Raw genomic sequence first — 27,135 nt, 5'->3', positions numbered from 1 at the left:
TAAATCTGTACTAGTATATAGTAAGTTTATTTACAGATATACAAGGAATCACAAGTATACACTAACACCTTTGGTTGTCAATACAATAGGGAGACAAACAATGGAAACCTGTAGACCAGAGACCATTTCAAAAGAACCATGTGCATGTATCACTTGAATATGTACGTTTTTTAACAGGTAAATGGATGACTTACAATTGACATATTTTATATATTTTACTTTTCTCACAGCCCACACGAAATACAAAATACTTATTTCGAATCTGAATTCAGATTGTTTTTACTTTTATTTTTTTAGTATTTAATTCTGGTATTAAAATGCTCAAAGGTACTACATAAAGTTTTGTTGGAATTGAAATTACCCTGGAATTCCACATTTTAATTTTGTAATTAGCTGAATATTTTCCTACAGCTCACAACCTTGATGTAGTTCTCTGTATGTTCAGAAACAAATGGGATAATTTTGTAACGTCCAGCATACTGTAACTTAAATTGTATTGTTCTTTGTTACACAAGCAAGAAGGTATCCATATTTACAGAACATTAATTTTACACAGTAAACCATTCATTTTTGGCAATTCACATTCAGTTGCAACATTTACATGAAGAACTATTCTTCTAAAATTTAAATTGTATATAATAGTACAAATATACACTTGACAAACGAGTATGATGATCTGCAACATGCTCAACTTTTACCTAAATTGTTCGGTCTTTTGTAAGTCAAAAGTTAAACCAAGCTTAAGAAAGTTTTTGTTTTTGTTTTGCTGTAACTTGGCAGCAAATCGCACTGAAATTATTTCTCTTTTTTTCAGCCATCATGGTTAGATTTTTTTTTTAAAAGAAGCCTGCCTATGAAGACCCTACAAAATGGAATCATTGGAATGGCTACTGAAAACACAAATGTATACTGTAGGTTGACAGGTCATATATGTGCCACATTCAAATCATCTATCTATTCTTGATTCCAGATCAACCAATGTCAAGGCCACTCTTCAAAGATATTAGGCATCAAAAGTTTGGCACTGAAAAATTAAACACATATAAATAAATGCAGGTTTATGACATTCAATATAGAGATCTTGAATACTATATACTGAAGCTGATCCAATGCACAGCCTATTTTCATTCATTTTCATGGAACTATCAAAACAAGAACGGGTTCACAAACATGTTTCATATATTTTACACAGCACTTCGACTTATAATTTCTGAAAAGATACATTTACTGCATAGAATGGCTTCAAAATAAAAGAAAGCAATGGTTTGGGTTTTTAAAAAAGAATACCAAACTAGTGAAAAGATAAAGAAAAAGTATAATGACGTTACCATGGACACAATGCATGATCCTATCCTTTTTACAGGCTGTTCAAGATTCGTAGACCAAGACACTGCATGGATTGGGGATGGGAGAGCTCATAGAATAAGTCCATGAAAAAATCCAAGATTTTATTAATGTATCATTATTACAGTATAATTGATTCAAAACACTTTATGGTACTTGGACACAAGTTTGCCAACTTAAGAGTCCCTCTTCTATATACATACAATATACATGGTGATTATATTGTATTACATATAGTTTACCTCATATCTACATGGTAAGGTGTTTTGGAATGATGCACTTCCTTTGAACCTGTTCCACATTAGTACCGTCCAGCAACTGTGTGATGAGCTTGTGAGGCGTACTGTCTATATCAACATTTTTACCACTGAACACCTGAAAATACAACCAATGGAATGAGGAAACAATTATATTATTCAATTGGAAATGACAGGTGCGTGGCGCAGACCATGACATGAAAAAAGCACCTGTCACGGTTGGATAGGTAAAGGACTGGGATATGGAGGTAGACAATGAAAGAAGTTGCCAGATCAGGAAGAAATAAGATGGAATTCAAAGGAGGAAAAGGAAAGGGGACAGTGGAATAAAAAAAATTAAATAAAAAATAAAAAAAGTAAAATCAAACAACATTTAGAAGAAAGAATTTTGCCCTTTTGTATTAAACTCCACAGAGGCAGATCTAAATTTTGCGATAGTTATAATTTTATTATATATTAATTTTCATTTTTTTTATGATCCCCCTCCAAACCTCCCCCAAAGTTCCCTTGGCATTCCACCTCATGTCACTGGGGCCCCCCTCTAAATGGATTTTCTGGATTCGCCACTGCTCCACCACTTTCCATTACCAACCGAGTATGATTTACCACTCTTCCTATCACTTTCCATTACCAACCGAGTATGATTTACCACTCTTCCTATCACTTTCCATTACCAACTGAGTATGATTTACCACTCTTCCTATCACTTTCCATTACCAACTGAGTATGATTTACCACTCTTCCTATCACTTTCCATTACCAACCGAGTATGATTTACCACTCTTCCTATCACAAAACTGAAATTTTGCTTCCTCTTAAGCTTTAATTATTGAGTGAAACAAAGATGTTTCATTTGCCATGTTATGCAGACCTCAGTGTTTAAGGGGAGCTATCACTTGCCATGTTATGCAGACCTCAGTGTTTAAGGGGAGCTATCACTTGCCATGTTATGCAGACCTCAGTGTTTAAGGGGAGCTATCACTTGCCATGTTATGCAGACCTCAGTGTTTAAGGGGAGCTATCACTTGCCATGTTATGCAGACCTCAGTGTTTAAGGGGAGCTATCACTTGCCATGTTATGCAGACCTCAGTGTTTAAGGGGAGCTATCACTTGCCATGTTATGCAGACCTCAGTGTTTAAGTTATGGGAGTAATTAAAAACTCCTCTCATTTTCTTTTTCTTTGTTCACATCAAAGTGTGATTAAAGCCTATACTTACTGTTGTGTGAAGTCCTGGAATATCTGTATTGTGGAAGTTTTGCCTTAAAAAAAAAACAATGTAAAAATTAAAAACAAAGTACATAAAGGTATATGTGTTCAGATTAACAGTGATGATATTTGTTTATGGAAACTTAATTTAATATGCTACATTTGACATTTATTTTGTTTATCTATATCCATGGTAAGTACACAAGACAGTGAAATGGGGGGATAACTCCTATCATGATGATAACTACTACAATTACAAAGGCAGACAAAAAGAAAAATGTTATGACGTTATTAGATTACATTTATCAAATACATTCTGAAAGCATGTCTGAAAGGATGTGCAATATTACGCTTATAAAATACTGACAGAATGATAAAACCATCACAAGAAGATTTGTCAGACTTATCTAATTAACTTTATCCTCATTTAACATTTCGAAGTAAAAACATTAATAAACTTCAAACCCAAAGTGGGTTTTCTTTTTATTATTTTAATTAGTAGATAATGTTTGTTTAAAGATATAAGATACACTTTTATTTTGTCTTGCACTGCACTTGTGTGTTAGTTACATATTTACTTACTTGTCTCTGTATTTGGTCTGGATTCGGGAAGCATCAATTGCGATTTCCTGTCTGTTTTTGGCAGCCTGCAAGAAGAATTGACAACATTGTGTCTTTAAAAATTTGTCCAGAAATAAATGCATGCACATTTTGCCAAGATATGGAGAAGACGTCACACAGATATTCAAAAACTTTGTTTTATTTAACGACACCACTAGAGCACATTGATTAATTCATCATCGGCTGTTGGATATCAAACATTTGGTAATATTGACATACAGAGGAAACCCACTACAATTTTCCATTAGCAGCAAGGGATCTTTTATATGCACTTTCCCAGACAGGACAGCACATACCACGGCCTTTGACCAGTTGTGGTGCACTGGTTAGAACAAGAAAAACCCAATCACTTGAATGGATCCACCGAGGTGGTCTGATCCTGCGACACAAGCACCTCAGGCGAGTACCCCACACAAATATTCAATCAACAAGTGATAATGTGTAAATGATTGGCAATATGTGGATATTTTAATATTAATATATTATGAGGGATGAAACAAGACATTCTAGTTAATGGTTTAGTCTTGAGTGAACTGATTGCTCATATATTCTTAGTAAGAAATTATTTTCATAATAACTACTCACACTACAGATGGCAATAAATAAACAAAAAAATTGTACAGAGGACATGAAAGTTTGTTTTGTTTAACGACACCACTAGAGAACATTGATTAATTAATCATCGGCTATTGTATGTCAAACATATGGTAATTATGACTTGTAGTCATCAGAGGAAACCCGCTACATTTTTCCTAATGCACCAAGGGATCTTTTATATGCATTTTCCCACAGACAGGAAAGCGCATACCATGGCCTTTGTCCAGTTGTGGTGCACTGGTTGGAACGAGAAAAAAACCAATCAGTTATGTGGATACACCGAGGTGGTTCGATCCTGCGACGCAAGCGCCTCAAGCGAGCACTCAACCAACTGAGCTAAATCCCAGAGGACATGAATGCAATTTCATATTACAAACATAACACCAAACAAATTTACTCACTTTTAATAATAATTGTTACATATTTTTCATAGCAACTAAACATATAGGACTGAATTTACAAAGCCTGTTTATGTCTTACATGCATGAGACTACATACATTTACGATGCTTAAACATCTGCGTGTAACTACATACATTTACAATGCTTAAAGATCTGCATGTAACTACATACATTTACAATACTTAAAGATCTGCGTGTAACTACATACATTTACAATGCTTAAACATCTGTGTGTAACTACATACATTTACAATGCTTAAACACCTGCATGTAACTACATATATTTACAATGCTTAAACACCTGTGTGTAACTACATACATTTACAATGCTTTAACACCTGCGTGTAACTACATACATTTACAATGCTTAAACACCTGCGTGTAACTACATACATTTACAATGCTTAAACACCTGCGTTTAAGAAAAAACGGGCTTCATAAATTCGGCCCATATTCTTTTATCTAGAAATTTTACTTCAATACAGCACCAAACATAAAATGTGTCTCAGAAAAACAGAACAAGTCACCTTAAGAATTATGAAGTTGGATGTTCTTGTTACAAAGTCAGTAAAGTCAATTAAAGCTTTTTCCTTCTGTCTGTGATTTTCACGAATCTGAAAATAAATGAAAAAATGAATAAAAACTATGTATAAAAATGCAATGAGTTACAAATCCCATGACAACTTAGCTTGCCAAACCATAAAGGACAAATGAAAAGCAATAAAATTATACAATGTTAGGCCTACATGTTATGAACATCAAATGATTAATATACTACCAAAAACAATTTTCAGGAAAAAAGAATTTAATTTAGTGTTATTTTAATTTCCACAAAATTATTACATGTATTGTCACTTCTATTAACATAGAAAAATAATCCAATTCCCTACTTCTATCATCAAATTTAAATTAGAGATAACTCTACTTCCAAAACAAAAATGAATCTTGAATAACCTCCCCCATTCAGAAATTAAAGCGTTACCTCGGCATAGAATTCCTGTTCATCCAAAATGTCTTGATTCCTCTGAGCTTCGAGTAGCTCAATCTGAGTACCGCCAACAATCTGAGCGCGCTCCTCTACGGCACGTGAAATTGCTTCCAGAGCCTCAAGGTCAGGTGACACTGGACGGATGTGTTCCATTTCTAGCTCGTTGATGGTTTCTGTCCACACCTCTCCTATCTTAAAGTCTAGATACTTCTCAATCATTGTCAGAGTAACGTGATCTGCAACATCGAGCCCAGGTAATTCGGCAAAGCCAATTTTACAGAAAATGGAATATATTTTAGCTCTCATGTTCTCGAGGACATCGACAATGGCCTGACTTTTATACTTGGCAGGAAGGGAAATAACTCCTAATTCTTCTTGCATTCTTCCCATCAGTGGATGTCGGGCATCTGAAAAAGAAATGAAATGAATTATGGATTCACAAGAATAAAATAATGAAAAAGTCACAAAAGTAAATCCAAATCTAAATAAGGATTGTATCAGTACGATCAACGAGGGGGTGGAAGGCAATAATGGAAGCATACCATCGCAACTATGTTAAAATTAATTAGCACTTGGGTTGTGCATAGGAAGGAAGGAAATGTTTTTATTTAACGACACACTCAACACATTTTATTTACGGTTATATGGCATCAGACATATGGTTAAGGACCATACAGATATTGAAAGAGGAAACCCACTGTCATCACTTCTTGGGCTACTCTTTTCGATAAGCAGCAAGGGGTCTTTTATATGCACCATCCCCAGACAGGGTAGCACATATCATGGCCTTTGATATACCAGTTGTGGTGCACTGGCTGGAATGAGAAATAGCCCAATGGGCCCACCGACAGGGATCCCACCGACCGCGCATCGAGTGAGTGCTTTACCACTGGGCTACGTCCCACCCTGGGTTGTGCATAGATGCAAACTGCAAATAGATGTGTTACTGGTTTTGTCATTTAGATTTTCAAGCCAGTTGAAAAATAAAGTCAAATTATATTGTTTAATTCTGTGTGTGGAGGATACTGAAAAACATTATCCAAGCATTGAGTTGCAGGATTTTTCTTAGGATTCTGTCAGAATCATAAAACAATATAATGTAGATATTTTGGGATTCCATTTCATAACAATGCTCTTGACCCAAAATCTAGAATTTGTGACAGCACATAATCATGCTAACTTCATAGCTTGATTACCATGCTGACCTCACCCTTCTTGGATGATTGTATGATTATTTCCACCAAAGAACATTCAAGTCATATCTCCCTCTAGTACAGCAAGGTTTACCGATTATAGAGCCTAGTTCATCTCGTCTGGCTCCTATCTCCCTCTCCTCGTTTCTCCAGATTTCACAGAACAGGTGAGCGGCTGTGGAGTTGTCTTTCCCTTGCCATGTGAGCACGTGATTCACGGTCTTCGTGTTCTCACACAGGTCGAGCAGACAGCCCACTATCAGGTTGTGCATGTTTTTCGGACACACCTACAATGGAGCATTAATATTTAGACTCCAAACTTCTTTAATACAAAACAGCATAAAGTGTAGATTTAAGATTTTAGCAGTTTCACGCATACAGACAGTATGTACTATAAACCTTCACAACCTCACCTTGTGCTCAGTGTACCAGTAAATACTAATGTACTTGGATGTGTTTTGAGGTTATTTACTGATTTACAGACATATGTTATGCTGAATGACACATAAGTTATGCTGCCAGCAGGCCTCAGACCACAATTAATTTCGCTATATGTTTCTATATAGCCTTAGTGGCTATAACATTTTTATTAATATCAGCAGGCCCATGAAGTTTTGTATGTACCTTTGCCTGCATGGGGGACACATACCCTGAAAAGGACAACCCCTGTTGTCCAGCTCTTTCTCCCAGCATATTGGTTTAAACAGACACACCCTCTAAACCAGGCCGGAGTACACCCATTTTACACAAAAAGCACTACTTTTGCATGGGCCGGAATTACCACAAACAAGTCTCCAATGTCAACAAGTTACACATGTTTACAAACTACATGCTATCCCCTGTCACTTCAGTCAAACAGTTGCCACTTCATAGCTGTCTGCCATGAAATAATGACAGTCAAACAGCAGACTACTTGCGCGGTCAAACTTCCGGATTTTGGACAACCAAATGGGAAGATAACTGTAATCTGAGGCCTATCAGTCCATTTTTTCCCCTAAAAACTGGCCCACACTAATGCATTCCAAAGATATACATATTAAAGCAATGCTCAGTAAGTATCGGTATGTCACCTTTAAACTGAGAGTATACAGAGGCTGTGTTAAAACACCTACCACAGTGCCTTGCCATGGCCAATTTTAGCAATGGAAACTTGAGGGAAACCAACTTCAAAATGTAATAACTTTATCAAATTTTGGAATTTCTTCATACAATGAGCAGCTATTTTTTCTTCTACATATGTTCTATCTGCACAGTGTTGTCTTGGAAAGATTTTGAAATATTTAAAGGAAAAAAAATCAATCATTAGATTTTACTTCATTTTTAATGAAATATTAAACTTAAATTTAAATTTTTGAAAAACAAAAAAATCTAAAACTGTAAAATTTTGCATTTTAGATATGATAAGTGGAGGCTTAGTAAAGATATGGTGACTGAATTCATGATACATTATTAGAAATGTGTCAGAGGGATGGTGAAAGTCACAAAATAGGGGCCATTTGCAACAAATGTTTACACACTAATTTCAGGGAAAATTAGACATGATAGGCCTCATATTCAATTTTGACCTGCTGTATTTACTTAATCTACTTCATTTACTGTATTAGACATGTAGCCACTTTGTAAAAGGCAAAACAGTCCATATAAATGCATATTAATATGAATATGCCCTACAGATATTACTTAGGTATACACCATAATATGTTTTTTTGTTGACGGCAACTTTGAAAATGAAGATTTTGTCACAAAATGCTGATATAAATCCTACCAAGAGGTACTTGCACCATATTTTTCAGTTTCCAGTGATAACTGTTAACAAGTGTAGTCATGTGCCAGTGTCTGGGATACCTCAGTGTAGTATTTCTTGATTGGAAGGATGTTTGTAGTAATGACCACTGAATATGCATTATGGATTATTCTGCCATATGTATTACAAGCCAAATGTTAACCTTTTTGGCACATTTTCTGCAATAAACTTGACAAGTATACCAGCATCTGATTACTGAAAACAATAAATACATTCAGACAGCATAGAATATTAGCCTATTAGATTTTCTAAGGATAAAAGACCATTTTTGAAAAATGACTGAAGTGTGTAATTTACATAAATGTAGGTAAAATGTATTATTAGAGTACTTAATCTTGTTAAAAACTGTATACTATTTATTTAAAGTTTTTAATTACATTTAGTAGTGATATATTCATTATATTTGGATCTTCTGTCCAATTGCAATAATTGAGAAACTCATTAAAATTCAATATGTAAAAAAAATTAAAATCTCAATATTGACTAACAAAATCCAACTTTTGCTCTTTTTTACCAGATTATTAGCTCAAAACTGTTAAAAAATATTGCAACAACCTGTAGTAACATCAGAGGTCATTTTATGCTATTTTGGAGGATATTGAAATTTAAAAGTTGAAAATTTTAATTTTAATTTTTAATAAATTCAAAAAAAATGTATTTTAATTTAATAAAATATTTAGAAAATAAATAAATTAGTTTTCATATTCCTTGTGGTATGCACAATCAGTCAGTGTAATTTCACCTCTCTGGTTATAATACTTTCATCAGAATCAAGCATTTAACCGGTGTTATGTGTGAACTATATCAGGCCTCAGACCACAATTAATTTCGCTATATGTTTCTATATAGCCTTAGTGGCTATAACATTTTTATTAATATCAGCAGGCCCGTGAAGTTTTGTATGTACCTTTGCCTGCATGGGGGACACATACCCTGAAAAGGACAACCCCTGTTGTCCAGCTCTTTCTCCCAGCATATTGGTTTAAACAGACACACCCTCTAAACCAGGCCGGAGTACACCCATTTTACACAAAAAGCACTACTTTTGCATGGGCCGGAATTACCACAAACAAGTCTCCAATGTCAACAAGTTACACATGTTTACAAACTACATGCTATCCCCTGTCACTTCAGTCAAACAGTTGCCACTTCATAGCTGTCTGCCATGAAATAATCACAGTCAAACAGCAGACTACTTGCGCGGTCAAACTTCCGGATTTTGGACAACCAAATGGGAAGATAACTGTAATCTGAGGCCTATCAGTCCATTTTTTCCCCTAAAAACTGGCCCACACTAATGCATTCCAAAGATATACATATTAAAGCAATGCTCAGTAAGTATCGGTATGTCACCTTTAAACTGAGAGTATACAGAGGCTGTGTTAAAACACCTACCACAGTGCCTTGCCATGGCCAATTTTAGCAATGGAAACTTGAGGGAAACCAACTTCAAAATGTAATAACTTTATCAAATTTTGGAATTTCTTCATACAATGAGCAGCTATTTTTTCTTCTACATATGTTCTATCTGCACAGTGTTGTCTTGGAAAGATTTTGAAATATTTAAAGGAAAAAAAATCAATCATTAGATTTTACTTCATTTTTAATGAAATATTAAACTTAAATTTAAATTTTTGAAAAACAAAAAAATCTAAAACTGTAAAATTTTGCATTTTAGATATGATAAGTGGAGGCTTAGTAAAGATATGGTGACTGAATTCATGATACATTATTAGAAATGTGTCAGAGGGATGGTGAAAGTCACAAAATAGGGGCCATTTGCAACAAATGTTTACACACTAATTTCAGGGAAAATTAGACATGATAGGCCTCATATTCAATTTTGACCTGCTGTATTTACTTAATCTACTTCATTTACTGTATTAGACATGTAGCCACTTTGTAAAAGGCAAAACAGTCCATATAAATGCATATTAATATGAATATGCCCTACAGATATTACTTAGGTATACACCATAATATGTTTTTTGTTGACGGCAACTTTGAAAATGAAGATTTTGTCACAAAATGCTGATATAAATCCTACCAAGAGGTACTTGCACCATATTTTTCAGTTTCCAGTGATAACTGTTAACAAGTGTAGTCATGTGCCAGTGTCTGGGATACCTCAGTGTAGTATTTCTTGATTGGAAGGATGTTTGTAGTAATGACCACTGAATATGCATTATGGATTATTCTGCCATATGTATTACAAGCCAAATGTTAACCTTTTTGGCACATTTTCTGCAATAAACTTGACAAGTATACCAGCATCTGATTACTGAAAACAATAAATACATTCAGACAGCATAGAATATTAGCCTATTAGATTTTCTAAGGATAAAAGACCATTTTTGAAAAATGACTGAAGTGTGTAATTTACATAAATGTAGGTGAAATGTATTATTAGAGTACTTAATCTTGTTAAAAACTGTATACTATTTATTTAAAGTTTTTAATTACATTTAGTAGTGATATATTCATTATATTTGGATCTTCTGTCCAATTGCAATAATTGAGAAACTCATTAAAATTCAATATGTAAAAAAAATTAAAATCTCAATATTGACTAACAAAATCCAACTTTTGCTCTTTTTTACCAGATTATTAGCTCAAAACTGTTAAAAAATATTGCAACAACCTGTAGTAACATCAGAGGTCATTTTATGCTATTTTGGAGGATATTGAAATTTAAAAGTTGAAAATTTTAATTTTAATTTTTAATAAATTCAAAAAAAATGTTTTTTAATTTAATAAAATATTTAGAAAATAAATAAATTAGTTTTCATATTCCTTGTGGTATGCACAATCAGTCAGTGTAATTTCACCTCTCTGGTTATAATACTTTCATCAGAATCAAGCATTTAACCGGTGTTATGTGTGAACTATATCAGGCCTCAGACCACAATTAATTTCGCTATATGTTTCTATATAGCCTTAGTGGCTATAACATTTTTATTAATATCAGCAGGCCCGTGAAGTTTTGTATGTACCTTTGCCTGCATGGGGGACACATACCCTGAAAAGGACAACCCCTGTTGTCCAGCTCTTTCTCCCAGCATATTGGTTTAAACAGACACACCCTCTAAACCAGGCCGGAGTACACCCATTTTACACAAAAAGCACTACTTTTGCATGGGCCGGAATTACCACAAACAAGTCTCCAATGTCAACAAGTTACACATGTTTACAAACTACATGCTATCCCCTGTCACTTCAGTCAAACAGTTGCCACTTCATAGCTGTCTGCCATGAAATAATCACAGTCAAACAGCAGACTACTTGCGCGGTCAAACTTCCGGATTTTGGACAACCAAATGGGAAGATAACTGTAATCTGAGGCCAGCATATAAAAATGTCTTCCATTACATGAAGCATGATGAGATAACATTCAAAAATCACACACTAGGTCAATTAATTGAGTATTAAAGTCTAGTGAAATGTTTGAGACTATTATAAGAGAGCTTAACATTGCCAATTATTCATTTATTGTAAAAACATAGACTCTTTACCTCCAGAAGATCTATAAGAAGAAATACACCTTCCCTTTCCAAGAAGTAATCCTCAGTCATGTAACATCCAACAATAGCACACCTGTAAGACATTGATATTATTAGCACACCTGTAAGACATTGATATTATTAGCACACCTGCAAGACATTGATATTATTAGCACACCTGTAAGACATTGATATTAGTTTTAAAATGTAGGTAATAATAAAGCAGATATAAAAGATGACAAAAAAGCAACTTTCACTCAATACTAATTCAAGATAATGTTATAAAAATTCAAAGAAAATTAAAAATATGGCATTTCTTTCTCTTTTTTTCTTGTTGTTTTTAAGATATTATAAAACTTTTTGAAAAATTGGTTCCACTGAAACCTCCTCTGTAAATAAAACATATTTTAAATATATTACATTTCGTCATTAAAAAAACAAACATCCTCTGGACAATAAGCAAACAAAATGGTGGGCAGTTAAGATATTACACAAAATACAATTACAGAATGAAATGAAAAATGCACAAATCAAGTATTAAATATTATAGCAATTATATTAACATGCTTTATTAAATGGTTAAAGGGACATACCCTAGTTTTTAAACACTAAGGCGTATTTTTGACTATTAGAGCCGTTTTTGATAACTGAAATCATACTTTACTTAGATTTTATTGTTTATATTATCCATTTCAGTACATTCGAAGTGTTTTTGGTTATCCTGGTGTTTTTAATATCACAAAATGCATTTATCATATTTTTAAAAACGCACGTGCGTCTGAGAGGTAACAATTATGGAGTCGAGTTTTAGTCTATTTTTAGAGGGTATTTCACCATTTCAAAGTCACAGACTCATGTTTCACTCAATTGTAACTTTATCCAAATGTGTTTCAGGTTTGTAGATTAAATAAACTTAGTGTTATTTTTTCATGGGCTGAAACTAGGGTATGTCCCTTTAATAAAAACATGCCACATAATGTTTTTTAAAAAGCCTGCATTTATTGCATGTTTCCTAAAGAGTTATCTCACCATGCACAGTCAATGGCGGCCAGCAACAAGCGATGATGCCCAAGTCCACTGTTAAGTAGCTTAGTGTCCATCTGCAGGTACTGTACAACAATATCTACACCCTGATTGCCAAACAACTCCTGTAGAAATACACAATATCAACATGAACATCTCCATTAAAAGTAAATACAACAATGCTGCAGATATTCCACAATGAAATATTCTCTGAATCACCTTTTTTTTTTTTTAAATATTGGTGCCCAAATTTGGGAACGTCGGTGCAAACATAAATGACCTGAATTTAGCAAATGACAACCAAAAATTATTGAAATGGTAATTAAACAATAAGACGTTTATTTGATGACAAATGAATATTCCAATCATGAAAAATACAAGTTTCATTATACTGATGCTCAAAGAGTAAAATAATGTGGTGAAATGAGTAGTTGACATGATGCCTCACTGTGCCAGGTACTATGAATATAAAATGTTTACCTTGCGGTGCATGTCTCCATCACAAAGAGATGACAGAATAAAGAGAATGTCAGACTGCATTTCAATGTCCACACCATCATCCATTCTCTTCTCTCCAAATGCTGTAGTCAGAATTCCTGAGAAAAAACAACAAGCAAGAGTGCTGGCATCATAAATACTATCAATAACCAGTCTTAAAAACACTATACAGCTTAAAACCCAGCAAGAATATATAAAATCAGTAGACAATTGCACAATACTGGCCCCATCTTATAAAGATTTAAAGTCTACATTCAAGTCTTTAATAAAGTCTGGTGTAAATGTTAATGTTATGGTAATGTCATACAAATTGCACGCAGCAGAAGTTCTGACTACTTTACTCAAGTATAGTCTTTAAAAGTGTTATATGCATGGGTCCAAACATGTCTGACTGGCTTCGGTGGTGCAGTGGTTAAGTCACCACACTTAAGGTTGGTGGGTACTGGGTTCTCATCCCAGTATTGGCTCCTACCCAGGGCAAGTTTTAACAGCTCAGTGAACAGGTGTAAACTCACAGCAGTGACCCCTCTCTCCCGTTATTAACGAGTAACCCACTGTCCCTGACGGATAGCCAAGGTTTGTGCCCAGAAAAGCATTCTTGAATCTTAATTCCAGTCAGGTAATAACTGCAGAAAAATACAGCTTGTTAACTATGATTAAAATCAGTTGTGTGTGGACTTAAGCTTAGGTCTCACTACAAAGATGTTATCTGCCATTGAAATCCATGTTAAATTACCCAACTTCAAATGAAGATTGCCAATAGAACGGGTTCTCGCTAGCACTAACAACATATACCAGTGTGAACATACATTATATCAGCATTTATTTTGCACCCCAAACTTGAGAACATTTCCATCTCAGTTTTTTGCTATATTTTTTTGCATCTGGCTGTAGTACTGGTCCGAACAAGTGGTTCATTAACTGATTAACAATGGCTGTCTCTTCCGCTATACACCCATGTCCCAAAAAGTCAATGCACAATATTACAAAATAACACAGGCAAAATCCAGCCAGAGGGCGTACCATTAAAAATACAGATTGTTTTAATTCTTCCCCAATTACTAGAAGTGAATATAATATGCACCACAACATATGTCACAATTAGGAACTACAGTGGACCGTGATGAAAGAACTCTCACCTGGAAGTCAACTGTGTAGTGAGACGTTATACATATTTTAAAGTTTGGACAGTGGCATTAAAGATTTCAGACTCAAGTCAAGATTTTTAAAGCTTCATCAAGTCCAGGTTCAGTCAGACTGGATGGAAGTACACACCAATGAAGAAATGAAATTGTGTACATACCAATGAGTTGGTTAATCGCCCCCTGGTCAGCCAGATCTTGTAGAGCAACACTGTCATCGGTGGATACGATACGTCGCATCAGTCGCAAACAGTGTCTCATCTGAGCTTTCTTGCTGCCCCGGCCACCACTTCCGTGAAAGCTGTTACCATGCCCCTTGAAGTCATCTGCAAACAAAAACACAGAATAATAATAATAATAATAATAATAAATTCTTTATTTAGTGAGGGTAACACAGTTAGCAAAAGCTAATCTTCCCTGAGGCCCTCAGGTACAAACAATACAGAATTACAATGCATACATTTATGAACAAATAGAAAATACATATATGGCAATAAACATATGTACAAATGATATTATTTTAGAAAATATTTCTTGAGTCTATATTTAAAAACAGCAGTATTTGGCAATGATCGGCTTTAGGCAATTTATTCCAAAGTACTGGTCCAGAGTAACTGAAAGCATGTTTAAATAAAGACATTTTAGGTTTTGGAATTAATAGATTTCTATCCTCTACATTTCGAAGGTTGTAGGGATTGTTTTCTCCAACATATATTAATAAGTTTGAAAGATAGTTTGGGGCTTCATTGTATAAAGAGTAAAGAATAAAGAGTGTCTATGTGAAATGGTTAAATTAAAATGGGTTAAACTTAAAGAATTTGGTTTAAACAATATTTATTTCTGTTCATGTTTTACAGATCTATGTAGCCTATAGAAAGACCTTTCCCTACATTGTACAACTGAAATTATCTATAGTTAGTCAACATGGACAACAGTCATTCATATAATAATTGTAATTTTTGTGAATTATCACTGTATAACAGTCACTTATTTTGTATGATCACATAGCCTAGTGAAGCAAGCTATAAATACTAAAATTAGCACTGTTATGCATTGATAAACGCACACAAAATTACAAACAACACAACTTATTGAGTTAAAAATACATAAAAATCAGTTTCTAACATCCTTTCCATGACCTGTTTTACATAATGACATCCCATTTGATATAAAAGACATTATTTTGTGAGGTTGGTCAAAAGATAACATTCATTTTTAGAGGATGTCATCCAATCACAATAGGATAAATCATATAAAAGTGGAAAGTTTGTAATTATGTAAAGAAGAATATTATTTAACATGTTTACGGATGCTGTTAACATTACTACATTTTGTCAAGGAATTTAATTTTGTTAATAAACTTGTGAATGAATCTTGATCAGCTGCTCATGTAGTCCTCTATAATTATAATATCTCCATCTACATTTACATAAAGTCTCACCTGGCCCGACACACCACTCTAGTAAGAGCAGGAGATGTGTGCTGCCCTGACAGGTTATGTAGTCCTCTATAATTATAATATCTCCATCTACATCTACATAAAGTCTCACCTGGCCCGACACACCACTCTAGTAACAGCAGGAGGCACGTGCTGCCCTGACAGGTCATGTAGTCCTCTATAATTATAATATCTCCATCTACATCTACATAAAGTCTCACCTGGCCCGACACACCACTCTAGTAAGAGCAGGAGATGTGTGCTGCCCTGACAGGTTATGTAGTCCTCTATAATTATCCTCCATCTACACTACATAAAGTCTCACCTGGCCCGACACACCACTCTAGTAACAGCAGGAGGCACGTGCTGCCCTGACAGGTCATGTAGTCCTCTATAATTATAATATCTCCATCTACATCTACATAAAGTCTCACCTGGCCCGACACACCACTCTAGTAAGAGCAGGAGGTGCGTGCTGCCCTGACAGGTCATGTAGTCCTCTATAATTATAATATCTCCATCTACATAAAGTCTCACCTGGCCCGACACACCACTCTAGTAAGAGCAGGAGGCGCGTGCTGCCCTGACAGGTCATGTAGTCCTCCATCATGAGGGGACAGAGTGTGCACAGACATGACATGGCGTGTAGCTGGATCTCCTCGAACTGAGCATGAGTCCACTCTCGCACGCCCGGGGTCTCATCGTTCGCTCTCACGTACGAGAACAGAGCTAGCAGCAAGTGACCTTCCGACAGAATCTACGAATGTAGAACACACGATTAAAATCCTTCAGAGTCGTGTCAGTGGTTCAGTCTGTGGTTTATTTGCAACAAATGGCAATTTGGAATCTAAAATACATTGTTACTTTGACAGTAATAAAATCTACAAATGTAGAAGATGCGGTTAAAATCCTTCGGGGTTGTGTCAGTGGTTCAGTCTGTGTTTTATTTGCAACAAATGGCTATTTGGTGTCTAACATACATCATTATTTTGTCAGTGGAAGAAAACCTGCTGTGTGTGGTGCACAGTGTTACTTTGACATCACCACTAGGCTCAGTCCATGTTGTCATTCCAGCACAGACACAAAAAGGTTAATATTTAAAAACGCAAAGAGTCAATTGGCTATTTCTATGGACTGTGCTTATGGATGCATTTAACAAATTTATGATTAGTCAAGTTATATTTACATAATTAAATTGTTTATCATGTACTAAAATGAACATTCAAAAGGTGCAACTGTGACCAAAATTTCATTGATGTAGGACAATGGTTTGTGAGATATTCAACTGAATGCAAAAACATCACACAGAATTTAGTATAATAGCAAGATGAAAATGACAAGACATCCGTACCGGAATGACAGAACTGTCGTTGCTGAGAGCCACAAGCAGACTGAATAGAAGTTTCTTCATCTCAAAATCTTCGTGGTTTGTAGACAGCTTCAAGTGTTTCACCAAAACATTGTGACTCTTCACTGAAATCAATTAAAAACTAATCATCAGTGTATGAAATAAGTCAAAAATGTTTATCCATGTGTATGTAGGTAGTACACAACGTCTGGCTGGGTTAAAGTTTGAGGTGCACCCAACTTTTGATAGAAAAGTGAACACCACAAGTCCTGTGATTGATGATAAATGTGAGTGTGTTGGTTGTAAAAAAAAAAAATTCACTGGGGTAAAAACAAATATGCAATTTTATTTCATCTAGTACCACTGTGTCAAGTATCCTTGTGCCTGAAACATGTATGGGGTACCTGTAAAAAAAAGTACTCAAATTTTGTGCGGAACTAGAGTAGTCATAGACACTACCTGTTATCTCAAAAATGAGCAGATTAACCCCCAGTTTTTTCTGATTCACTTTAAGGGTGAAGGGTGGTAGTATTTATATCCTTGGCACTTATGTCGATTGATACGCTACAGGTAGGAGTTTTAGCCACATATGTTACTATTGTCTATGGGATTTTTATTTTGGTAGTATACACCCTGTAAGAGTTTAACCTCTATTCACAGTTACAATTTTCACTGCCTCAACAAAATGTCATGCTATTAAAGAATTTGTAATGTGTTTGAAACAAGCATTATGTGAATACTTCTAAAGCAACACGTCCCCTACTAGGCCCAACAAATGTTCCTATCTTCTAAGTTCAAGGGCCATAACTCTTTCACAAATGGGTAAATTTCCATGAAAGTCAAACTTGATTTCTGACTTGACATGATAAAGCTATTCAAAAAACTTCAGCTCAATATTTTGAGGCACTGCAAACAATAAAGTCAGAAAAATTATGCAGGACAGACAGGCAGAAACAAAACCTAAAGTCCCGTCCGGTTGAACGAATAGGGAACTAATAAAATGGTGTGCCAGTTTGTTTTGCTGATAAATACCACTGCCAGTTGATACAGTCATTTAGATAAAACCTTCCCACTTTCATTCATTACAGTTTCATTCATGGTGTCATTTAAACTCTTTGTCTTCCAATCCATAGGTAAAACTGAATGAAGACATTATTTAGTGAGAAATCCAATCCTGTAACATCATATTTTTTACTAGGCATTAACCTTCAGACCATACAGATATTTCTTTAACATACAAACTAACAGAGAGGTTAAAATGAAGTTACCTTCTTGGAAAGTAGCAAACACGACCAGCTGTTTGCTAAAACCTGTCTCGATGAATGGTGTTCCCGGACATTTTGCTGCTATCAGTGTTGCTATGACGAGAAGGTCATTTCGCAGCTGACGATCATAATGACTAAATCCCTGTCCAAGTTCAAACAGGAAAGCATCTCGAATTTGACTGCAAAATAACAAAAATAAATGTATATACTTCATTACAAATTACAAATAAATAAACCTAAAGAATTTGTTAAAGAACTTCAATTTCAGTTTGCTAACAGAATGAGTTCTCAATATCACTAACAAAATACATTTAAAAATTTTATTATCTGCTTTTATATTTAACTCAGGAACATATACTTTTAAGTTTTTCTCTCCAATCTAACTGTAGTATGTGTCATTATGACAGATATAGAAAATATTTCATACCAGCCACTTGTTCGCTTAATATCTTTTCACTCAAAAAACCAATACACAATATTACTAAATACTGTAAAGCAAAATCCAGTCAGAGGACCTAAAATTAAAGATTACCAAGCATTTTACCAAATCTCTATCCCCATTACTAGAAATGCTTATGTGCACCACAACACAATTCCCAGTTATGAACTACAGGAAAGGAAAGGAAATGTTTTATTTAACGACGCACTCAACACATTTTATTTACGGTTACCTGCCGTCGCCACTTCATGGGCTACTCTTTTCGATTAGCAGCAAGGGATCTTTTATATGCACCATCACATAGACAGAATAGTACATACCACAGCCTTTATTACACCAGTCGTGGAGCACTGGCTGGAAGGAGAAATAGTCCAATGGGGCCACCGACGGGGATCGATCCTAAACCGACCACGCATCAAGCGAGCGCTTTACCACTGGGCTACATCCTGCCCTGAACTATAGAGGACCATGCAGAATGATCTAGTGATACCTGATGCATGTCAACGTCCCGCCCTGAACTATAGAGGACCATACAGAATGATCTAGTGATACCTGATGCATGTCAACGTCCCGCCCTGAACTATAGAGGACCATACAGAATGATCTAGTGATACCTGATGCATGTCAACGTCCCGCCCTGAACTATAGAGGACCATACAGAATGAACTAGTGATACCTGATGCATGTCAACGTCCCGCCCTGAACTATAGAGGACCATGCAGAATGATCTAGTGATACCTGATGCATGTCAACGTCCCACCCTGAACTATAGAGGACCATGCAGAATGATCTAGTGATACCTGATGCATGTCAAGTTGTTGAGTTGTTGAGCTATCTGAGCCGTGTCTCCGTGCTCCATCAAGTTCCAGATGATATCCACCGACCTAAAGAGAACCTCCCCACTCGGATCCGGGTCCATGAAACGGTAACAGATATGCTTTGCTCCATCTGCTCGCAACATCTGATCACAATTTTTTGCTGTAAAAAACAAAAAAGAAAGTAAATTTTAAAACAGTAAGTAAACTTGATGACTCTGCACTCAACTGTCAAAAAACAAAATTGGTTGAATGATGGATTATCTCTGGATTTTCCTTTTCAATTAATTAAAGGTTTTGTTAATAAATTAAAAAGGTACTTTCAAATATATAATACACTGAAAAGGTGCATGGCATTATTTGACAAACTTTGCTTTGATTCAATTGAATGTAAATATTCAACAATGGATGGATGGATGGATGGATAGATGGATGGATGGATGGATGTTTAAGGATAAAAGGATCAACTGACGGACAGATCAATGGATAGACAGGTGAAAGGTTGTTTGGTTAGTTGGGTAGGTGTATGGATGGATGGATGGACGGACAGACAAACGGGCAGTAGCAAAGAGGTAACTCAGCCACTGCAAAATAACCAGACAATACACCACTTACGTGAGTTTTTAGAAAATCTTTGCAACACTTTGAGAACCTCCTGCTTCACATCCAGATCACTGTCCAACAAGGCCAATGACTGAAATGATGAGAACAGTGAACTTGTTATTACATCAGTAGAGACCGAGTTCATTATTTATACAAGGTGAAATCACTTGTGATATATCAGATGAATTGCTATATCTCAAAACAGCAAAATGAGAAAACAAGACTTAATCATACTATTTTAACATGGTAAGTTATCCCACTGACTTCATGTGACAATATGGTTAAACTTCTTTTTTTTTATTAAATACAACTACATTTATAAGCATTATGTGATTTTTGTACTATTATTATAAACAGTGGAGATTATTTATTGTAATTTGGGGTTTTTATATAATAGGAAGGGCTTTAGATTGCACTAAAGGCCCTGGTGTGCTCAGAACAGGCAAAAACTTATTATACCAAAATTTGTAAGATCTAAGGTCCTAGTAGTGCTGAGGGTGATTTGCTTTTACATACACATGTACGGCCTTTCTGCCAACAAGAACGAGTATTATAGAATGGAGAAGGTAGTTTAACTTTTTTACCTTAACTAGAGTTTCCGAAATGTCACTGTTTTCTACAATCATCTGATTATAAGCCACTGTCATTGCCTTGTGTTCTGAAACAGACAAAACATGTCAAATACCAAAATATCACACCACATTTACCTTTAACAGGCATCTACATATCAAAGATTTAAATATCACACCACATTTACCTCTAACAGGCATCTACATATCAAAGATTTAAATATCACACCACATTTACCTCTAACAGGCATCTACATATCAATGATTTAAATATCACACCACATTTACCTCTAACAGGCATCTACATATCAAAGATTTAAATATTTTATAAACAATCCATATTCATGAACATAAATAAATACCATAGGCCAAAAATTATTAAAGCGACATACCCTAGTTTTTAAACACTAAGGCATATTGTTTACTATTAGAGCCGCTTTTGATAACAGAAATCATACTTTACTTACATTTTATTGTTTAGGTTATCCATTTCCATACATTTGAAGTGTTTTTGGTCATCCTGGTGTTTTTAATATCACAAAATGCATTTCTCATATTTTTAAAAACGCATGTACATCTGAGAAGTAACAGCTATAGAGTCGAGTTTTAGTCTATTTTTAGAGGGTATTTCACCATTTTAAAGTCACAGACTAATGTTTCATTCAATTGTAAATTTATCCAAATGTAATACAGGTTTGTAGATTAACTAAACGTAGCGTTAATTTTCACGGGTTGAAACTAGGGTCTGTCCCTTTAACAAATTATTGTAAACACATATTAAAAAAACAACCCACAAACGTTCTGCATTTCAAATGAATAACTTTAAGAGAACACACAACCACAATAAAGGACATCAGGCAATTTAGATATAGGTTTTCAGTACCAGTATATGAAAAAAAAATTATTGCAATTTTTTTTTTTTTTACATATTTCCACTATCCACAAATATGTTTATTTAAACTACAGATGAAAATTAATCCTCATTGCAAAATAACTGAAACATTATGAAGCATGATTAAAGATTGCTTACTCTGCACAATTTGATTCTGTGGTGCTTCAGTGTAAAAACAGTAAAGTGTTTTACAAATCTGTTTTCGGACATCACTGCTCGGTACTCTCATAAGATAACCTGAAAAACAGGAAATCACAAGATTCAGGAGCATTCCCACTGGTATCACGAGGCTGTTGAAATAATATTTATAAAAAACATTTACTATGATAATAAATCAACTAAGACTGAAATGCATTTTTGTAATTATTTGAAAACTAATTTTTAAAAGTTTGGCTTTTATTAGTACTGAATAAGATTTAAATCACAAAAAAACAAAACAAATCCACACATGATTTTAATAATTTAAACAGCATAATATAAGTAATGCAACATTAAAACTGTTAATCTCAAAATATGAAGAATATATTTAAACATAGGCAAAAGATCCTGCCTAATATTTTTGAAGATGGAAAGCTTTTCACCCAATAATATTTTCCAGTTTAGAATTGTTATGCGGTACTAAGTGTAAAAGTATATACAGTGAAACCTCACAAAACCAGAACCTCTGTAAACCAGGATTCTCCAGAGGCCTGTCGTTTTTAAATATCAGTACAGAAAACCACCTCTCCAAACAGGATACCCCTCAATTTTTACTTGGTCCGAAGGGTGTCTGGTTTAGAGGGGTTTTACAGTATATATACATATAAAAGTAATTACCTAGCTGTGAGACAGACTCGACAACAATCTGCTCGTACACCATCTCATCGGACGACTTTTCTTTGAGGAACGGTAAGCTGCAGATCATGAGCAGCTCGATGATTGGTTGTTCATACAATGGCTGCTCCTCCACGCGGTCAGCACAGATGTTCAGCAGCTTGAACACCTGTACCAGCTCCTTCATTAACTAGCCACACATTAAGGAATCCATTCTTTCAAAAATACACATTATGCAGTCTGTATCTTAATTAGATATAAATTGTGTACGGCAGGGGTGATCTCCTTGAGCCAAAGAGGATCAGATGATAGATATGATTTTTTTTTTTAATCTGCCTTATTTTGAGGTCTGTTGTTAGATAATAATACAAACTTGAAACATAATAATAACACCAAATATATTATTCTTATAGATATCAAAAGACAATGTCAAAAGGTTCTCCCTTTAAAGGGATGCATCCATGATAATAGACCCAAATTAGTTTGAAAGAAGCTACAAGTGCTGAATTACGTGGAAAATCACTAATCAGCCAAATTATTCTGATTGGCTTGGAATAGCAGTGAGAGAGATTTTCATGACATCTGGGTTTTTTATTATTTTTGTATAAACATATTTTGTTTTCATAAGTGTCATTAAATTGCATCGGTATATAATGTAATATTCTAAGAACCTACCCATAAAAGTTAGGTGACATTGAATATCGTGGTGTCAGGAGTTTTAGCAAACGTCCGTAAATAGTAAATATGTTGGTGGTGTACTAACATAGGTAGCATTTTATAACAAAAGTTGACGGTGGTCATGAAGAAACTAGGTGGACACATCGAACGATGGAGGAAAAGCTGGTTAGAACATTACCATCAAGCACATGTGATGTACATCTAAGTCAGGGATTTCGTACTGGACGCATTTTTCCAAAACATTGATGATATTAGTCGGTTTGGATTTTCTGACAAGCGATTGCAGCTTTTGCACGAATAATCCATCGTTTATGTTGATATTGGTTTTGCATAACCGACAGACGAACAACAAAAACGTTCGTGCCAAATTTTATGCCCTGGATCACAATTCTTACAATCCTATCTGTCACAAAACACCCACAGCAAATGTTTAATCAAGAACAAGGGCTACACCATTATGTTAATAATTACTAAAAGGATACAAATCCCTTTTCATAGCGTCTGACCAATTTCTTTAGGACATTACAATGTCTGTCATATAGCATAGCCTGAAAATAAGAGAGAGAAAAAATTAACATAAAAAATATATCACTTCTTCACTTTTCTATAACTAGATAATGCATAATAGATCAGTTTTCCAAACCAAACTCATAAATTAAACTTGAAAGACACTTTAAAAGATAAAAATTCACTTACAGAATGCTGATCTGTCAGAAGCTTGATAACTCTGTTCAAGTTCACAGGCTTTAACACAGTTCCCTGAAACAGAGATATTAAATATTATGATAAATCCACCTGGTTTTTACAATTGACTGCCTGTGTATATCCATCTGGAAATTGCTGAAATATAAGTTTTGTACAACAGAGCAATAAAGTGAACATTGTGCAAGTATAAATTTAGCATGCAGAAGAATGTGAATGTGAATGAATGTTTGTTTAACGACACCCCAGCACAAAAATACATATCGGCTATTGGGTGTCACAAATGGTAAGTATATGGAAATATTATTTATATATATTCATGTAAAACCACAGTGTAAGGAGCTGTGGGTAAAAAAGTATAATATAATACATAAAATCAAGTTAAGTACATTTTAAAACTTTGTATAGAAGTCAAAGTGAGTACATTTTAAAACTTTGTATACAAGCCAAAGTGCCTCAAAAACCTTACAATTAATTCCGGGCGGAACCTAAAAGACTCCAAAACATCTCTGTTGCCAAACACATCATTTCCCGCCGGCCCGAGACGATCACACTCCACCAAAACGCGACGCACAGCCAGTGCACACCGACAATGCCCACACAGAGGGGGAGGGTCCTTCCCCAAAATAAATGAATGCGTCAAATATGCATGGCCGATGCGGGCACGGCACAAAACCACCTCATCCCTCCCGCATCGCCCGCCACTCCCCCAGGACCGCCCCGACAGAACGAAGCCCGCCCGCAACCGCACCGTCCCAACCGTCCTGCCAAGCCGAAAAGGTATACTGCTCCATATGAAATCCAAAACCACTGCAGGGGACACCAACACGGACACGGGGCACGCTCAAAGCAGACCCGGCAGCAACATCTGCCCCCTCACCACCCAACAAAACACAACATCCCCATTGGCAACCGACAAAAAGACACACTTTCGTATCACCATTCCAACCAAGGGGTGCTCCAACCTCATGTACTGTAGAGCTTGGAGACACGAAAGTGAGTCGGTAAAAATAATATATTTGGATGCACATGAATCCTCAATCTGCTCCAGGGCTTTAATGATTGCCCAAATTTCAGCAGTAAAGATTGACGCTGAATCGGGCAATCCCACGGAAATCACTGCGTCTGATGGAAAAATTGTAGCACAAGCCACAGAATTCCCATCCCGTGATCCGTCTGCGCAAACAGGAATGTAATCACAGTACCTCTCTTGGATTTCCATGAAATGCTGCCCATAAATAACTGCATCTGTGCGATCTTTTTTTAGATGCACAAGGCTGAATACAATTTTTGGTGGTTTGATACACCAAGGTGGCAAAATAAAATATGAAGGCATTTCCAAAATGTCTGTTAAATCAATGTTGGAAACTGATAAAAGCTGCCTAATGCGAAGACCAAATGTCCGAATCGCATTCAGTCTCGTATCAAATAATTTCATATATTTATTATCAAACACCACATTGAGTGCAGGATGTTTTGGCATTGATTTAATCTTTGTAGCATACTGCAGAGAAAGCTTTGAACGTCTAGCACCCAAACCAGGTTCGTGTGCATCGACGCACAAGCTCTCCACAGGAGATGCCCTGAAAGCACCAAGACAGAGCCTAAGTCCCTGGTTGTGCACAGGATCCAGCACCCGCAAGCAAGACCTACGTGCCGAGCCACACACAACGCACCCACAATCAAGCCTAGACCGAACCAAAGACCTGTAAAGTCGGAGCACAACCCCTCGGTCTGCCCCCCATTCAGTCTTGCCAATAACCCCCAAGACACTGAGGGCCTTCAAGCCCCTCCTCTTCACATACTGTAAATGAGGAACAAAAGATAGCCTCCTGTCAAAAACAACCCCCAGAAACCCGGTCCCCTCCACAACCGGAACCAGAGCCCTGTCCAGAAACAGCTGAGGATCTAAATGGTGACCTCTTTTCTGGCAGATATGCATACAGACTGTTTTTGACTTGACATATGATAAGATAAAATGAGGAATATTAAAAGAGCTTTCAATGTAAAGTCGATGACAGTCACTTTTCGGACCCTTGTTTTGGCTTTGTACACAATAAATAAAGCATATCCAATGGTAATTTTTTTATATGATATATTTGTCTGCTTGTTGTAGAAATTTGACAGGAGTCAAGGTTAGCTGACCAGTTTTATTTTAATGTGGCAAAGCATTGTAATAATATAGCTAATCTTGAATTTGAATGACGTCAGTATTCCAATGTCACTTTGCATCTCCTTACAATAACCATAAATAGGGTACATGATGTTTCCATTTTAAGAATGCTGGAAAAATTCCAATGCAAAATTGCTATTGCATTTTTTTTTTTAACATTCCTAATGCACTTGAATGTGTTTGAACAAAATCTTGTGATTAAAAAATTGGGAAGGACTTTCTTTTGGCAGTGTCACTAACCCTAACTATTTATGACGAGTAATTATAATGTTCTTTATACTGACAGTGCCAAAGGAAAGTTCTACCAAAAATTGTACCTTTTTCCAAAATATGGATTTCAAGTGAAATTACAGTAAGATATGCTATATTTATTGTACAAACCCAAAACGAGGGTGCGAAAAGTTACTTTCGTCAACCTTAACATCACCAAAAAACAATGTTGATAGCTGTTATAACACTTTTAACACGAATCTACCGGAATTTTAAGCTTGTCTCTAGTCAATATTATTCAAACCTGCAGTATTCCCAGATCATCATCTGTGATGATATGCCCAACAAGTGGAATTTTCTTCGTTTCGCTGATTCCATCTCTACTTGGCAGTCCAGTAACTGGAACTGGCTGTGTTTGTGTCTGCATAGCTGCCATATTAATTTTAATTTACACGATTTTTGCCTTGTTTTCAATAAAACACAAATTTACAGCATGACTCTATATATTTTTGTTCTTCCACATATAATGTCTACACTATTCTGTATATCAATCCATTTTCAAATCGAATATTCATCTCTCAAACCACCGTGGCAGACATATTGAAAACAATCA

The 27,135-nt window shown here is 35.5% G+C and overlaps 1 protein-coding gene across 1 annotated transcript; it reads right to left on the bottom strand.

Annotated features, from left to right (window-relative positions):
- Positions 1 to 11: 11 nt before the first annotated feature.
- Positions 12 to 27,135, bottom strand: LOC121382327 (cilia- and flagella-associated protein 69-like). The gene is made up of 22 exons (XM_041511909.1): positions 26,827 to 27,135; positions 24,134 to 24,196; positions 23,920 to 23,985; positions 22,763 to 22,949; positions 22,085 to 22,183; positions 21,070 to 21,143; positions 20,498 to 20,576; positions 19,868 to 20,045; positions 18,632 to 18,807; positions 17,367 to 17,488; positions 16,553 to 16,772; positions 14,739 to 14,903; positions 13,418 to 13,533; positions 12,944 to 13,062; positions 11,927 to 12,008; positions 6,705 to 6,897; positions 5,412 to 5,824; positions 4,957 to 5,043; positions 3,393 to 3,457; positions 2,821 to 2,863; positions 1,587 to 1,719; positions 12 to 1,024 (listed from the first exon to the last, which is right to left on the bottom strand). Exons 1-21 carry the CDS (start codon positions 26,956 to 26,958, stop codon positions 1,594 to 1,596), a joined length of 2,805 nt encoding a protein of 934 aa, XP_041367843.1. The 5' UTR covers positions 26,959 to 27,135; the 3' UTR covers positions 12 to 1,024; positions 1,587 to 1,593.

The sequence above is a fragment of the Gigantopelta aegis genome, chromosome 9 (assembly GCF_016097555.1).
Source record: "Gigantopelta aegis isolate Gae_Host chromosome 9, Gae_host_genome, whole genome shotgun sequence".
NCBI classification, from domain to species: domain Eukaryota; kingdom Metazoa; phylum Mollusca; class Gastropoda; order Neomphalida; family Peltospiridae; genus Gigantopelta; species Gigantopelta aegis.
Note: the sequence above shows the minus strand (reverse complement) of the source record. Positions and strands in the feature narration are given on the sequence as shown.